We start from the raw sequence: 18,128 nt of genomic DNA on the forward strand, positions 1-18,128 counted from the left end.
GGGTTTTTCTAGTTGGAGGTTGGAAATTTCCCAGTTCCAGGTTGCCTGGAACGCCGCATTAGGGCGTTGTGATTGGCAGGATGAGGAACAGGTGTGCAGAGAAACTACAGCCAGGGGCGAGTTCAGTGTCGACAAAATGTAGCAAACGTTTTTTTTTTTCAACAGAAACGGTGGTGCCTGAACACCCTGTTGTGTATGTAATCATTACATTCAATCAGATTATACTGAAGACTTTCAAGGAAGTTTACGATGACACCTGCCTCCTCAGTTTGTAGAAGTAAGGCACCACTGCACTGAACAAGACCAGGTCAGGCAAATCTGAGTCAGTCAGAGTGCTAAAATACTTAAATATACTCAAAAACTACAATGCAGTACCGTAAAATAGAGCAGTGTGGGTATGTATGTGGATAAAAATCAATCCCTCATCTTCAGCTTTGAGTAAGCCTCTCCCTGGCTCAGCTTCCCCTGTGCTGGACCCTCTGCTCTTATTGATTGTACAGTTACATGTTCATCAGAAGAACATCAGTAATAAATATGACTAACAATAATCCATTTTCTAATTCTATCCATGCATAAATATGGTTGCCTACCCAGCCCTGCACACTGCCCCTGTACCTGTCACTGTTTTGTCTGGTTCCACTGACCTCCTCCTACTGCTGCTCCTCCTTCTCTTGCAGCTCCTCCTGTTCCTCCTCCTCTTCCTTCTCTTGCTCCAAAGTCTGATTCTTATAGATTTACCGGTGTAAACTGCATGGTGCAAGAGAGGAAGGATAAAAAGTGGTCACTGCCGTTACCTTTGAAGCGCTCGTTAAATCCGAATGTGTCTGTTCCTTGATTATTTATATTCCTTAGTCTGTAAGGGTCCACCGATCAAAAGAATACAAGTTGTAAATCCTGTCGTGTGAAGTCCATCGCTCTCTCATCCTGCACCGTGTTGTTTTTGTGATGTTACTTCAAAATAAAAGCGCATGTCGGAGCTAGATCAAATGAATTACTGTATTTGATATTATTGGATAGGTTTTACAAGTAATATTGTTGAAATAAATTGTTTCATAGTTTCAGTTTTGTGCAAAAGGAATTAAAGGCCTGTCCCATATGGACGCCTGTCCCAAATAAAGGCAGTGTCAATTCAGTGATTTTCGCAAATAAAGCCTGGCCTATTATTCAGTTTTACGGTATAAGGAGGCACAGTCGAGCAGGCAAGGAGTAGGTCGGGTTTGGTTTGAGATCTCTTCGAACTTTTGTATTATTTTGTGTTAATAAGTGCCTTTCGTTTCGAATATATTTGAATATATTAAGTTAAGTGCACATATGCGTGTAGATGGCAGTAAATATATTTGCAGAGTCAACCAAATCTAGGCCCGACGCCGCTTCGTCCACGAGTTTCACTGTTTCCCTGGGCCCGAAGCACCCACTCTGCTAATCAGCCAAGTGATTGATGTTAAAACCCTGAAGGGAAATATCCTGCTTTCACTAAAAACGGACATTGCTGCAGTGATAAAAACAGAGCTGAAAATTGAGGATTTCGACTTTCTTAAGCAAGAGTTGCAAACGGTGAAGTAGAAATAAACAACACGACTGCAATTAATTAAAGAGGTGGAAGGTGGGCTGACGACCTGGTAAGAGGGGCAGTTTTGCAGACTATGGTGAATGACCTGGCAGCAGAGGTGACTAGACACATGGAGGGAAGACTGAGGAGATGTGACATCAGGATCCTGGGGGTGGCGGAAACGAACGGATCAAGCTCTATAACATCGGTCTCAAAGCTACTGAGAAAGAGATGTGCTTGTGGACTGCTCTCACAGAAGTCTGGGTCCCAAGAGGAAGGATGGGAAACCACATGCCTTCATAGCCAAACTCCACTACTACCAGGACTGGGTTGAGATACTGAGCCGGGCACCCGTGCTCCGTCTCCGGCTCAATGGTGAGACAATTGCTATCCTTCCTGATTATACTACGAGTGTCACAAAGGCCAGGGCGGCATTCAATGAGGTCAGGAAGCTGCTCCGTAACCGGCAGGGAGTCCGGTATGGTATCCTGTTTCCAGCTCGTCTCCACATCACGTTCAATGGAGACGAAAAGGAGTTTGCAAGCAAAGCAATGATCTACGTCAAGAAGAATGTCAACTCTACAGCAGAGGGTTGAGTGAATAATTTGGCCCTGGCTAAATTATCGTCCCTGGACTGGCGGGACGATATTTGATTGAACAGATTTTGCTAAAATAATGAGATTTATGAGATAATATTGTTTTTGTTTTAAAGTGCAGACAAAAAAACTAAACAGCACATCTTTGTACAGCAGAGAAAAATGGGCAGAAATGTTACGGTTGATATACTGTGCAAAGTCTGTCCAAAAAAATAACAGTACATAGACAGCTCCAAAATAAGTGTATGGTTGTTTCACAATGAAGTCCAAATTGAAGTTGCAAATAATGTTTTGTCGGGTAGCATCGATGGAGAAGTTTGAAACAGATCTCAGTCTCAAGGTTTGTTTGTGATCAAGTACAGGTGCATCTCAGAAAATTAGAATATCATGCAAGAGTTCATTTATTTCAGTAATTCAACTTAAAAGGTGAAACTAATATATTATATAGTCTATACTATATAGTATGAAAAGTGAGATATTTCAAGCCTTTATTTGATATAATTTCGCTGATTATTGCGTACAGTTTATGAAAACCCCAAATTCAAAATCTCAGAAAATTTGAATATTACATGAAATCAATAAAAAAAAGGATTTTAAATACAGAAATGTCAGCCCTCTGAAAAGTATAATCATGCATATGTACTCAATACTTGGTTTGGGCCCCTTTAGCATGAATTACTGCCTCAGTGCGGCGTGGCATGGATGCTATCAGCCTGTGGCACTGCTGAGGTGTTATGGAAGACCAGGATGCTTCAACAGCGGCCTTCAGCACTTCTGCATTGTTCGGTCTCATGTCTTTCATCTTTCTCTTGGCAATGCCCCATAGATTCTCTACGGGGCTCAGGTCAGGCCAGTTTGCTGGCCAATCAAGCACAGTAATCCCATGGTCATTGAAGCAGGTTTTGGTACTTTTGGCAGTGTGGGCAGGTGCCAAGTCCTGCTGGAAAATGAAGTCAGCATCTCCATAAAGCTCGTCGGCTGAAGGAAGCATAAAGTGCTCTAAAATGTCCTGGTAGACGGCTGCGCTGACTCTGGACTTAATAAAGCACAGTGGACCAACACCAGCAGAGGACATGGCTCCCCAAACCAACACAGACTGTGGAAACTTCACACTGGACTTCAAGCATCTTGGATTGTGGGGCCTCTCCATTCTTCCTCCAGACTCTGGGACCTTGGTTTCGAAATGAGATGCAAAATTTGCTCTCATCAGAAAAGAGGACTTTGGACCACTGAGAAACAGACCAGTTCTTTTTTTCCTTCTTACGTTGTTTGTTGTTCAGGAGCGGCTTGACAAGAGGTATACGACATTTGAAGTCCATGTCCAGGACCCGTCTGTGTGTGGTGGCTCTTGATGCAGTAACTCCAGCCTCAGTCCACTCCTTGTGAAGCTCCCCCACACATTTGAATGGCCTTTTCCTGACAATCCTCTCCAGGCTACGGTCATCCCTGCTGCTTGTGCACCTTTTTTCTTCCACACTTTTCCCTTCCACTTAACTTTCTATTAATGTGCCTTGATACAGCACTTTGAGAACATCCAACTTCTTTTGTAATTACTTTTTGAGGCTTTCCTCCTTGTGGAGGGTGGCAATGATGGTTTTCTGCACAACTGTCATGTCAGCAGTCTTCTTCCACTGAACCAGACTGAGAGACCAATTAAAGCCTCAGGAACCCTTTGCAGGTGTTTTGGATTAATTAGCTGATTAGAGAAGTGGTTCAGTGTTACCCTTAAATAACATCGTCAGACCTTTGGGAAAGGCCTCCGTTACAACAGCAAACTCTTTCGGAGTGGCATGGATGTTACAGCAAGACAAGAATTCAGAATAGTTCATTGAGTTGTATAACTGTTTTACAAAAAAGAATATTGTTAAACCAATTCTGGAAAACTATAGATTTGTTTTTGAATATGTCACAGTTATTCCAGATAAGATAACGATGTGGAGAGAAACAGTGTTTGTGCAAAAGAAACCAAGCTAACAGCATTTGTTTGTGAAAATGAGCTGAACTGACGGGCATTTTCTCAATACTGTAGTTGGACATAAGCAAGAAGGGAAGACCACCTAATTTGAAAAACATAGAATTTGGAATGAAGCTCCACATGGATTCTGGATTACATAGAAATTGATCCAGTTGATTTAGAAGGTGTAATTCAAGATAGTAAAATCTAAGAAATTCAGGCCTCCAGAGTCGATAGTGTTAATTATCACAGTATTTTTTTATATAGTGGGTTTTTGTTTTTCCAAATCAACTTAAATAACATCTTATCACCAGATTTACAAAAGGCTGGAGATAACTTCAGCTTTCGTTAACAGAGTTCTACCTCGCATAAGTCTCTCTGGAGCCAGAGACTGAATCTTTTCTGAGTTTTATTGATAATAGGGCTGAAGTTCAAAGTGCACCGTTCATCTTCAGCTTTAGTGATCACAATGCCCACATAAGTTACCTGAGATTTCACCGGAATGCCATATAAGGAAGGATGTTCACACTGTTTAATGTTTAGAAGACCTGATGCTGCAGAGAATATTTCAATGAGTTTAATGGCAACAGGAATTTGGTCTGAAAAAAAAAGTGTAGTATCATCAGCCACCTGACTTATGGTAATCCGTCTGCCAGCAAGAGAGATGCCTTGAATATGACTTTCATGAATTAACGTGGAGAGGAGTTGAGCAGCAAGGAGGAACAAGTAGGGAGAGACAGGGCAGCCTTGACGAACACCTCGACTCTCAGTGAATCTAAAACAACTATTCGGCCATCAGTGACGCTGTGTTGGTGTTTGGCAGGTGAGCCTCGTAGGTGGGCTGATTAAACAGTGACGACCCGGGTCAGACAAACACACTGAGCCAAGAAACTTTATGTTGGCGCAGCTATGCAGCTACCACAATTACGGTGTAGACACTGGTGCCAAGAGGAAGTAGCCCTGTAGTAGTATTTTACTGCTCCAAAACTGGCCTCACTGCTCTCCATTCAAACCCGCTGAGTAGCTTCGTCCAGTAATATAGTGTCTATGAAAAACACACATCTGTGTCAAGCTACCGGCTAATACGGAGTGATGCAGCAGCAGCTGTCTGCTGCCAAGATATGCCAAGACAAATCCTTAGAAAAACCTGTGTAAAATATAAATTTTTCATGGTATTGGTATAAACTTTAAAATTTAAATAATGATGAATGATTAATGATGAAATATCATTAAAGAATGCGCTACACAAATGATGAAGGTAGATCAACTCTTTTGAGTGGATAGACTGTTAAACCAAACTTCATTCGAAAAGCAGGTGTTTCATGGTAGGGCAACGACTCTTTCTGATTCACTTCGATCTACAGGCACAATCAGCACTCATGTCATTTACTTCAATTTGGCATTCGCCCTTTTACAGCGCTTGTTTTCATCAAAAAACACAAGTCTTTCTGATGACAGGAAAGTCATCTGTGTGCCACATCTCCTTTATTTGTCATGGGTGCCACAAAGACCTCCGCAAAGGATACACCTGTGCATCCCTTGCTCATAGCTTCTCCGGCAAGCCTCCTCTCTCCTTGAGATGCATTTTATGAACTGAGACGTTCTTCAAGACGGTGTGCTGACATCGATTTCCATGTCATATGCAGGAGGGCGCAGGAGCATGGTGTCGGAAGTGGGGGGTCTAAGATGCCAATAGTTTTGATTTGTCTGTCCTTCTCACAGCTGTTCTCCTGAAGTTTCAATTCCCAGATTTTTCCCCATTTAACGAAATATCAAAATCTGCTCGTTCAAGTTCCAGAAACAGTATCACTGCTGTTAATTATTGTTTTTAAATTCTGCCCATACTCAAATTTGAGTGATGCTTTACAGAGTGGCGTTTGTTTACCTTCTGTTAAGGCCTCCAGGCTTCTCCTGGTAACCCCATGTTGAACTGTGTGTAATTCCCTCAGGCAAAGTCTGCAAGACACAGACTTACAAAATATGTGGATAAAGGGCTCAAAAAGTCTGCAAGAGAGCCCTCATGCACCTGACAATTGAACAGTGGGACGGCCCTAAGTCCTCGCAGACAGACCGGTTTGTAAAGCATTTCTGAAACTGAAAATGAAAGTAAATTTGAAGGAACATGGAAAGAATTGTCAGATGAATGAAAATATTTTCTAAATTTGATTGTGTTTTGTCTATTTGCATATGTTTAAAATGCAGTGGTTTTGCCCCTGTTGGCACTGGTAGAATAGATCAAGTGATAACATTTGTGTTTAATACTGTACATACAAAATAAAGGAAAATTCAAACAAAACGTGTGTGGCCTCATGCAAGAACATTTTTGTATTTTTAACTTTCTCTTACTTCTTTGGTATGGTAGGCTTGTAGGAGAGTGTGCCACGTGAGATTCAGCCCATGCTCCTGACTTGAGGTAACTGTGGAAATGACCTGCTTAAACATGAATGCCTCCTGTGTGCAACTGAGCGTGTGTTCATGCTAATGCTAAATTAGCATAATTAACAGCCCAGTAATACCAGATAAGGCTAAAAGCCCCATATGTCAGAAAGTCTTCATTCATTAAAATGACAGAGTAGAGTAAAAAGATGTATGTGTGTGTGTGTGGAGTTCCAGCTCTGACGAGTCTCATATTTCAGAAGCAAGCAGCCCATGGTAACCTCACACCACAACAACCATTCACCGCTCATCATCAGTTTGCCAATATATCAACACACAAAGGCATCTAAAAATTACACTTCAGCTGGCCTACTTATACAGGGACGAGTTAAGCTTCAGTTTGTCCAGCATTGAAGTCGTTTTGCAGATATTCTTATTGAAATTGTAGTGTTACACAGCAGCATTAATAGCCACGTAAATGAATGATGTCCTTAGGAGACATTTAGAGTTATATCATAATTGGAATTGCAGAGACAAACAGGATGACAAAATAATTGTGAAATGTAATTAAACTCAAAAGTGCTTCAAAGTGATGAAATATCAAATCCATTAATGTAAGATTAGGATAACAGCAGACTGACTGCACAGGACTCCTACGACAGGTCTGGACCACTCCCAAATTGTGTTTGTGCCTGTAAAAAAAATCTACATTAGAAAATTGGGATCAATTGAGATCCAACGTTTGCTAGCTAAGGTCAGTAAAACATTAGACCATTCCTTGTTGTCAGAAACTCATGTATTGTTGGGAGTAAGGCGTTATTATAGAACAAGTTAGATGTTGGCAACAACGTCACTAGCATGCCGACTACAATGGAAACAGGCTTATAGGTTCATCGATTGGACAGTGTGTCACACTGAGGACAGTTTATATGGAGACTGAATTGTACAGTAGGTGTTTTCAAATATTTAATGAGTAAGCGTTGCTATACAGTACAGGTTATACAGCATTATTAGGGAACATATAAGTAACAACAGCTCACACACAGATTATTGTCTTTATATACAACGGCTCTCTTAAGGGCTGATGAGTTACTGTGGGGTCGTGTCTTTGGCTCCTACAGGATCCAGCAGTAGTTACAGTGGCAGGACATTAGCACTCAGGAATAGGGCAGGTCAGAGAGGTCCATGGTTTTATTGAAGATGATGGAAAACTCTTTAGAAAGCAGATGGTGGAGGCTCATACCATCATGAGTGTACACCCAGTGTTTACCTGTCCAGTCGTAGCGCTTCGGTCCACTGCAAAGAGAGAAGCAAGGAAATTAGCTGACATGTCCTTTCAGATTTCTTCAAAAAACAGCAAGGGGAGTTTGTTTTCAGTAGGTGATGTGTGTCATACTGAAGTGTAGAACACGCCTGCAAAAACATCAGAGGCCTGTACCACAAAGCCAGTTCAACATACCCAGGATGCCTGTCTGCTTCACTAACAATCAGGCAAAGCTGCTCATTAACTCGCTAAGTCAACCCAGGGTTTCCCAATTCAGCCAGGTCCACATAAAAGGGGCGGGGTTAGTGTGTCATCATCATCACCCCTAATGCGCCCTTATGTCCCACCACTTTACAACACAAAGTGACGCCCCAATCAGCAAACTTTTGAAATGTTGAACTCTTTGTTCTGCATGAATGGTTATGATTATGACTAGTCGGTCCTTAGCATTAATAAATCAGAGACTGAACACCATGTAGAGCATTTTTCTTGCACAATAATTTAATGAATGAAAACAACCCACAAAAATTAAACAGCTGTTTTGTCCAACTGGAATTTGGTAGGTAGGTTTTTTGTCACAATATAAACAGGTTATAGAGTGAAATTGAGTTTGTAACTCCCTTCTGCTACATCGCAGACAATATACATTAATACAGAAGCAATTAATAAACTATAATCAATTGAGCAGTGCTGAGGATGAATTAGAGTTTAAGAGTCTGATAGTTTGGGGGAACAAGCTGCTCTGCAGTCTGGTGGTGTGGCAGCAGAAACTTCTATATCTCTTCCCAGAATGCAGCAGGGTGAACAGGCTGTGGCTGGGTGGGTGCTGTCCTTTAGTATCCTTTGGGCTCTGTAGGCTCCTCACCTCACCGATATCACTGATGTTCAGGAGATGGTTACCAATGATCTTCTGAACAGTTTGAATCACCCGCTGCAGAGCCTCCGGTCCTGGGCCGTGCACATCCCATGTTAGTGATGTTTCCAGTCAGGATGCTTTCTACAGGAACTTGGCGCGGGAATTTGGCCTTCTTAAGCTTTCTCAAGAAATCCAGTTGTTTCTGAGCTTTCTTCACCAGCGTGGAGATGTGAGACGACCATGTCAGGTTCTCTGTGATGCTGATTCCCAGGAACCTGAAACTGTTCACCTGCTGCACCTCAGCTCCACTGATGTAGACAGGAGTGTGTGTCTTTATCTCCACTCAAGATTATCAATTTCCTCCCGATATAAAGTCTCAGCATTGTTTGAAATCCGGCCGATGATGGTGGTGTCACCTGCAAACTTCACAACAGAGTTCAAATATTCAACAGAATTAACATTGTATCCTACTAGTGGTAAGCCATGTTACTAGTCTATACTATTTTCTGAAATTATAATGAATACACTTTAATTAGCCCTAATCACACCTCGACCACAGAGGTGTAATATCAGAACATGGCTATATTTGTGTTAAATTGTTGAATCTCAACTAATAAACTGTTTAAATATCTGTAGGCTGACTATCCAAATAAAGTGTAACCTGTCAATATATTAATATTATGCTAACCTTATACTTTATATTCAACCTCCTAACATTCCAACGGCCCGCCAACAGGCGGCAGCTTTGGTACGTGCACACAGCTGATATGTTAACTTCATACTCATATGATCCACCATTTGAAAGCCAGTAAAAGTGACGCGACTCACCTATGAAGCCTCACAGTAACTTAATCCACCGATTGATTATATTCCAACAAAAACATTACGTTGTCAAGGGTCCAGACGATCCAATCCAGTAAAAACATTTAGTCCAAAACACATTATTCCATCAGTAAATCCCCAGGGACTGCTGCCGCATCGCTTCATATTCGCCGGCAGACGTGGTTCGTTTGTCATTATAACCGTAATAACGCTGATTTGAATGTAAACAACTACGATAGTTTGTATTCAAATTAGCCGCTGAACTCTGACCTTTCGAGTGACACCAAATCCGACCCAGTAGGAGCTCACAGCTCCCTTTCAGAGCCTACAACAGCCAACAAGAGCCCGCGCTGTATAGAAGGGCCAGCCACTGTTATTTTGTGGGTAGGCTGAGCCAATTGCAAGCAATTGTGCCGATGACTGGCACTTCCTGTAGCCAATAAAATTCTGAAAATAACGATATTCAGCTTTAAGTAGGAAGTTCATATTCTACCAGCAAAAAAACACGTCTGCGTCGAGCTCCCGGCTAATACAGAGCGATGCAGCAGCTGCCGCCAAGGGGCGGAGCTGTTTTAGATAAAATACGCCAAGACAGACACTCAGAAAAACCTGTGTCAAATAGTCATTTTTCATGGTATTGGTATGAAATTTAAACTAGGACTAGGTAGGCCCTACAGAGTTTTACAGCTAATAAGTCCCAGCTGTAGTTGTCTGCATGCATTTGTTAGCAAGCATTTTCAAGCAGAAATGAAAAATATATTAGTTTTAGTGTGTTTAAACTTCTATTAATCAATTCCAGTAGCACTTACAATCATTTTGGGTTAGATATTCCAGAGGGTTATCTTTCAGAGAAGCCCAAAACCATGCATATACTCCAAATGGTTCAAGAACTACATTCATTTAACTTTGGATATGCCTTGAATAGGCGTTTTATATAAATTTTAGAGTTAAGAGGTTAACTGATTTCTTTTCTTTTGTTGCTGTTTTATGATCGCGAGTCTCCGCAGGGTGTTTTATTTTGAATATTGACTGGATTCTCCGTTCTGTGTCTGACTTCCTGCCTGGTACGATCTGCTCTGTGCCATTTGACGCGCCTTCCTATTCTCTGCGGAGCGGAGTGGAGAGCTGCTTCTGGGATGCACTGCGGCTGCTTCTGGTGGACTCACAAGCATCAACTAGAATGGCCGTGATTAGCTCCAAACATTCATGATCATTCTTGCTAACACTCCTCCCGGCTCACAGCAGTATGTTTAATAATGGAGGCTACGCTGCTGACAGACTTGATTGTATTTATTTCTGAAACAGTGTAGCAGTTCTAGTGAACGGTCCTCTCATTTCTCCCTACTTCATCTATTCTAAATATTCTTAACAACACTTACAGCAGCTAACACTGCCCATAGCTAAATTAGATTCCCCCCCCAAAGCTTATGCCATGTTTATCAGTGGAAGAGTGCTAATGTTAACAAGCGGTTAAACTATAATGTTTAACGTATTCTAAATATACCTGCGAGCCACTTGTCTGTAGTTACAGTCGTTAGAATCGCGGTCAAAGCCTGAATCTCAACCCCGGCTTCAATTCAACATTTACTGAGAACTCACCTCATCACCTGCCTAGATAACAAAAGGTGGGCACTACATGACCGGACTCTGTAATATAAGGGAACAAAGCAACCTAAAATTATAATGAACTAATTCATATTAAACTGAACTTGAACACTAAAATATATATGCTGATAATGTTCAGCCTCACATAAAAATAATAATTAAACCATTTTTAACACCTGTGACAGGCTGTGTGAAATGAACTCTGGAGCAAATAAAATTCTGAAAACGTTACTGTTAGATTACAACCAGCACGAGGCTTCAGAGCCTCACTTAGTCTTTGTAGGATGATGTTGGTGTACAAAGCATCACTGCATCACAGAGAAAGTAGAAAACAGTGTGTGGGATCTCCTACGGATGGTGATGTCATTTTCCAAGAGAGCTGATTGGTCAGGTCTTTTACAGCCGTTCAGCATCACTTACCATGGCGATGTACCCCAGTAAGAAGTGAACCACCATCGTAGGACTGAAAACCCAAGGTCACACCTGATGTTACCTCTCTGATCTCACATCCTGTTTCGTAGTACAGGCCCCTGGTTCATGGGATCTGTACCTCAGTACTAGTATGAGATGTGTTACGAATCTCCGGCCTTACCTTGTGGGCGAAGAAAGCCAGATCTGCTTGTTTGGAGTCTGTTTGTTGATGACGTAGGTGCCGTGGTCCCTGCCCACCTTCACTGTCAACACACCGCTCTGTACAAATACCAAAGACAGAACACACACACATTATTGTGACTCATGAAATGTAATAAACCATTTCAACCACAACTCAAAATGAAACTACAATAAACGGATGTTACAAATGCATTAATCTCAGGCTTCCCACAATGCTCTGATTTCACCTGCCTTGCCTACCGGCTCTTTTTCAACAAACACTACTGGATGCGGCACAGACAGGGTGCAAAACTGTTTTGGTAGCCGGTCAGAAGACTGCAGTCAACCCTCTAATAGGGTTGGGCGATGTCTTACAATCACAATGCCTGCTCTACGTCGTGATGTCTGTACGCCCAACCCTACCCTCTAATCAACGTAGGTTACACATTGTTGGTAAATTCTTGTTGACTCAGTAATAAACTGCCATTTCAGAGTTGGATCTGTTTGGGTTTCATTTGCATTTTAATATAACATGCGCAGGTCAGCGGCACCGGAACATATGTTGTTCAAGTCAGCTGCTAGCCAAAAAGCTAAAAGGAAGAATCGAGAACGGTGTTCTTTCCACAGCAACGAACATTGTCTTCCGTTGTAAACTTTGTGTGACCAGCAGCAAGCTTTCAACCGCAAACAATTTTGTACTGAAGCGTCTGCTAAAGCGGCACAGCAGTGTGAAAAGAAGCTCCGGCTGGTGCTGCCAGTGATGCTCCACGTGGCAGGGGAGAGTGGTGTTCAGTTGCAAAGCCCTGAATACTTACTCTTATAAAGGAAGTTTTTCCTTGCCTCTGTCTCCTAGTGCTGCTCTTGGTGGGAACTGTTGGGCTTCTGTAAATAGCATCACAGAGTACGGTCTAGACCTGCTCTTTTATGAAAAGCGCTGTGAGATAACTGTTGTTTTGATTTGGTGCTATATAAATAAAACTGAATTGAATTGAATAAATGCATATGCAGAAGGTAACGTTACGCCTCAAAAGTTCAATTTGTTTGCAAGACGACCAGCCCAGTTCGTGGTAGATTTTTCGCGGCTGTGGTGGCGTAGTCAGATTATCCGTTAAAAAAGAATGAAAAACATGTTTGGTCAAGCTTTGTGAAAAAGGATGCACGCTGCCCATGTGAGAGTAGCGCTGTCAGACACACTTATACCCTGAATTCAGCAGCATGTGGAGGCTGTCGAGTAATAACCTGTTTCATTCACAATACATACAATTGTCCCTTATCAGACAGTATTATAACAGCCTGTTTTATCATCCTACCATTGCAATAACCTACATTTACTGTGTCCACATAAATAATTGCACATGAATTTGAATATATAGCATCTTCATGATACAATTTGTAATCTTTTCTCATTGAATTGTTGAAGTTATATTCACCACCACATGATTACGCACTTTCTGATGACTAAAAGGTGCTTAAATTGTAAAACACAGAATTCTGAAAGATTTTACGTGGAAGAGCAATGGAGAAGTTGACAAATATTAACAGGCAAAAAGCAATGCGTTGCGATGATGTCCGAAACATGGCCACGCCGCGACTCTGGTACTTTCGGGGGTCGTTCAGCCGCCCTGATAAAAATCCTAGGGGAAACACTGTAGCCTATATCCAGTGCCTCTAGAGCCGGCATCCTCTGGTCTGAGAGCCAGCAGTGTTTTCAGTTTGGCTGCTTGTTGACTCCTCAGGTTCATTATTGTTCCAGTAAAGTGGATTCATTTCTAAAATGCGCTGCTGAACAGGTCACTTTCAAGGATGGGGTGGGGTGTTGAAAGTAATAGCAACATAACGAGTAACGTGACTATTTACTTTTAAGACCCAGTAATAGATAAAGTAATATTAATACTTTTTAAAGGAGTAATAAGTAAGTCATTCAAATTTCTGAGTAATTTGCCCAACACTGCTGCTAGATATGTCGTATAAACTGATTTGCCGCCAAGACAGAGTGCTGCTTTCTGCCCCCTGGCTGAGCGCGCATGTCTGTGATGACGTTGCACAGAAACCAGTCTACAGATTTCACATTTTGGAAAACATTTGCTTTTTTGGATGACAATGTTACACGATGTTGCCGACCTCAGCCAGAAGGCTGCACAGCTTAAGAGCAAGAAGAACGTGCAGCTTCTTCCCAAAGGCTGCGAGGCTGGTTTACAGCTCATCTGTGCTGTGACTGCAGGGTTAGGGTTATTTAGATGATTTTATATAGGGTTTATCTCAGATCGTTATTTATTCTGTACAATGCTGGACCTGGGAAACGAATTTCATTCCTTCCTGTTTTACACGGTTGAATGACAATAAGCAAACTGAGCTAACTATGTGGATTCTGTTGTTTATGATGGACACTGTTGGCTATGTTTTTTTTTCCAGATGGCTGTTGAATTGTAGGCCCATTTACCTATCCATGTTGTATTTAAGACCGTTGTCATGCTGACTGTGTAACTGATGTCCCAAAATGTACCATTTTGTCCTTACAAGCACTTCATTCTTACACTGTTGTTCACCTTGAGTGCGCAATATTCAGTAATTTATGCATTTTATATTCTTGTATGTATGTCTGCCCCCATGTCTTGCTGCTCACTTCTGTGTGTTCAGCACAGAGCCCAAGTCAGGTACTTAGCCCATCTTAGCATAAAAACTGGAAGCAGGGAGCAACAGCTAGCCTGGCTCTGTCCAAAGTTTCCAAAACCCCCAGGCTCACCAATGAACACGCTGGTCATGTTACTACAGAGCATGCAATTATTATTATATAGTGAAATAGAGTTTGGAACTCCCTTATGCTACGTAGCAGAAATTATACATTAACATAGAATAGGGCTGAACGATTTTGGAAAATAGTCTAAATGTGATGTTTTTTTAACCAATATTGCGATTTAATGTGCGATTCATTTTTAAGCTCTTTACCTTCTGTATTATTCAAAACGGACAGGCAGCAAATCAGTGTATAGTCTGACCAACACAACATTAGATAGATTAAACATAAGCTGTCAAACTTCTGCAGCTGGCCCCACCGGCTTATTAAATGCATTCTGGACATAAAAAAAACTAAACTAAAATGTAATCACAGTTAAAATGATAAAAAATAAAAAAGGTTAACAAAACACTTTACTTTGAAAACAAAACATACTAACAGACTCAAAGATGACGTGCTCTCTCTCCTGCTGACATGATGATGATGAAAAATGTCCACAGAGCAGCGGACACGAGTCGCCTCTATCCTGATGAACAGGTTGCCATGGTAGCGACCTGTCAGTCAGAAGGTAGCCCCGCCCTAAAGCCTCCCCTGCTTCCTGGTCTCTGTTCCTCTAAATGGGACCATAATTTACTAAATGAACATCATGCTGTGTTGAAGAAGACTTGAAACTAGCGACTGAGACCAGAAACTCATCAGGAAAGTGTTTACTGAGGGAATAAATCAGCTGACAAGTAGAAACATTTTACCAATATTTTTAATGGAACTCGCCCCCTGCTGGCCGTTAGAGAGAATGCAGTTTAAGACCCAGCCACATGATTGAGATTAGAAACATAACATTTGACAACCTCTCGTCACGTAACTACAGCTCTGGATTGGACATCAGTGCGCCAAGAGCTGCAAAACAACTGCAGGATGTTGAGTTTTGTTTTTTTAAATACTAATGTTTTTGATTGGGCCAGTGAGTTGCTAGTTCAACTGCCCCGACGTTACGTTTTACTGGCCCCGGGCCAAACCCCACAGTTCAACCACCAATTGATGAGTCCGGATCTCAGTCCGTCTTTCTGTATCCCAGTAAGAAAACAAAAAATACTCATTCAAAAGTTGGCCAATGATAAAACATAGTGATGCCCCCTGGCGTTGCAGAAAATCGTGCACCGAATAAAACGTTGGCTTGTAGCTGTCTGCAGAGGCCAAAAAGTCAACAGGTTACTGGAAGAAAGTCCAAATCCAAAATGGCTACGAGCGTCGACCTCATCGAGTTCTCTCCACGCCGCTCCACTCTGACAGTCTGCGAGTGTTTTTCTCAGCGTCAAATGCCAGATGTCAGATATTATCTTTCCCTGTCCTTGCAAAAGTCAATCTAACAGATTAGTTGTTTAATCAATGAGTTGATAAATAGGTCAGTTCATTTTGGTAGCCAAAGAATAGTTCATTATTTGTTTTTTTACAGATTCTCCAATGTAAGGATTGCACCAACTATTCCTTTTTACAGTAAAGGATAAGAGCCACCGTCCTCTCCAGTGAGTGATAATAACTTACAGAGAAGACAACATCGTAGTCGGCTCCAGTGAAAGCTTCATCTGTCAGGTCTTCAAAATATTCCGCCAGAGCATCCAAAGTCTCGTCTGCCAGCTTCTCATACTCTGCTTCCGACAGCTCCCTTTCGGAGGGACAGAGGGACACATCAAGTCTGGGCACTGAGGCCGGCTGCTGCTGGAAGAACAGAGCTGGGGCCTACCTTATCTGCACAGGGCTGGCTGATGTCAGATGGATGTTCTTCCTCCACCTATCTCCATCGGCTCTGCTCTCAAACCACTGACACAGAGAAACGGAGGTCAGAGAAGCTAACTTACTTCCATTAGTCCTTAATGGTAAAGTCTATATGTTTACCAATATTTAGGAGAAGATATTTGTCGGTAAGAAACCCTCAAACTGCCCGGCTTCTGACAGCAGTCTGGAACCGGCACTTACTTTGTTTGGAGGCCGAGAGAAGGGACGGACCCCCGTCAGGTGGGACAAGCTTCTGAGCTGGAATATTAAATACCGTTAGTGTGCGAGGCCAACTTGTGCTAACGTTACGCAGAATGATGTAGCAGTGCGCTGTTCGCTAACGGTCGCTAGTTGGCTCGTATGGACGTGGCTACCTGGTTGGAGAGAGTCCGCACTGTCCGCGCCGTCGCCATGTTGAGCTGTGTGTTCGCAAGGTGACACATGTGCGGACAGAAAGCCGCTGTTCTAGAGAAGAGGAGCATGGTGTGACCATAGACTGTACTGGCGCGGAGCGGCCCTGCGTCTTCTTCCGCTACGTCTGTCTTCTTCTTCTCCTCCTTCTGTGTGTGTAGCATTCATTGTCGCAAACCGACTTGAAAGGTGCACACTGCCACCCTCCGTGTCGGAGCGACTAGCTTCACGGCACTATATCTATAAAATAAAATGTCCAAACCCTGTCCTGTCTGGATTATATAACCTATCAACCCCCGTCTGATTTCCCTCATGTCCTGTTCTGAGCTCAGTAGCGATTTCAACCTCCATTCCTGTCCCTCTCTGAATGATATTTTCTGTACTGCATGAGAATGTGTTCCACACCTTCTACAGCTGGGTCCTCAACTACTTTTGTTCATAGGTCAGAATTTCTCTAAGCAGACACTTAAAGAAGTCACCAGATAAATGTTTTACTTCATTAGAAAATGCCAAGGAGGCTGTTCACTGTGGAGTGATCACAGAGAACCTGACATGGTCATCTCACATCTCCACACTGGTGAAGGAAGCTCAGAAACTGCTGAGGGCTAAATTCCTGTTCCAAGTTTTCCTTTCCTTTATATCGTTTTTTTTTAATATAACATTTGTTTTTGTAAGATGATCTGAACTACAGATTAATCTTGATATGTAAGTCTTATGATTATTGGATCTACCTTGTACCCAGTCAGTTAACTTTAATAGCCTAAATGGAATTATGTAAATGCTCTGTATTTGTATAGCACCTTTCTAGTCTCCTGAGTACTTAAAGCACATTTACGTTACATCACATTTGAGAATCACAACAGAAACTAACATTCACACACATTCGTATGCCGATGGCACAGCCATCAGGGGCAATTTTGGGTTCAGTACAGTGGCGGTCAGTCATTTAAACGTTTCCATGCGTGCATTTAATATTGTTGGACATTTATGCAGCAAAACAAAAGCAAATTGTTAAAAACTTGATATGTCAGACAGAGGAAACCCTGCAGAGAGAACAGAATTCAACTTTTAGCGTCTGAAATGTTTAGATGCTCTAATGGAGCTCAGAATTGATCAGGAAGACGGCTGCTTTACTCCAAATAGTGTGTCTGTATGAATCTGGACTGTGTGAGACCGTTTGGATGTGTAGAAGAACACAGCATATTATTTAACATTAGATTAGTATTGGAGGGCAGTTGGGTGGAGTATATGGGCGCCAGTTCTGGTGGGCTGGTCTGGAAAGTCCAGGGAAATGTTTTACTCCCAGTCCGTCCCTGGTTCAGTATCTTGCCTAAAGACACTTTGACATGCAGCCTGGAGGAGCTGGGGATTGAAACACTGATCTTCCGATTAGTGGGCAACCCGCTCTACCCAAATTATGTTTGGTTAATGAAGGTTTTACAGCCATTAGAAGAAAAACATGACTACCTCTATGAGAAGAATCACCAAGTATTTTATAACCCAAAGTAAATCTTCAAATATTACAAGAGAGGAGATAGTGAGCAAAATAATGACATTGGATTATTTGGTTCAAATATATTTACCATGGATCAAAAAC

The 18,128-nt window shown here is 42.0% G+C and overlaps 1 protein-coding gene across 1 annotated transcript; it reads right to left on the reverse strand.

Moving 5' to 3' along the window:
• Positions 1-7,428: 7,428 nt before the first annotated feature.
• Positions 7,429-16,710, reverse strand: LOC119882048 (frataxin, mitochondrial-like). The gene is made up of 6 exons (XM_038692062.1): positions 16,495-16,710; positions 16,322-16,378; positions 16,089-16,165; positions 15,890-16,010; positions 11,615-11,712; positions 7,429-7,771 (listed from the first exon to the last, which is right to left on the reverse strand). The coding sequence occupies exons 1-6, from the start codon at positions 16,693-16,695 to the stop codon at positions 7,633-7,635; spliced, it is 693 nt and encodes a 230-aa protein (XP_038547990.1). The 5' UTR covers positions 16,696-16,710; the 3' UTR covers positions 7,429-7,632.
• Positions 16,711-18,128: the final 1,418 nt, after the last annotated feature.

Source organism: Micropterus salmoides, unplaced genomic scaffold (genome assembly GCF_014851395.1).
Source record: "Micropterus salmoides isolate LMB-PRFRI ecotype aquatic unplaced genomic scaffold, ASM1485139v1 Ms_hic_scaffold_2862, whole genome shotgun sequence".
In the NCBI taxonomy this organism is placed as follows: domain Eukaryota; kingdom Metazoa; phylum Chordata; class Actinopteri; order Centrarchiformes; family Centrarchidae; genus Micropterus; species Micropterus salmoides.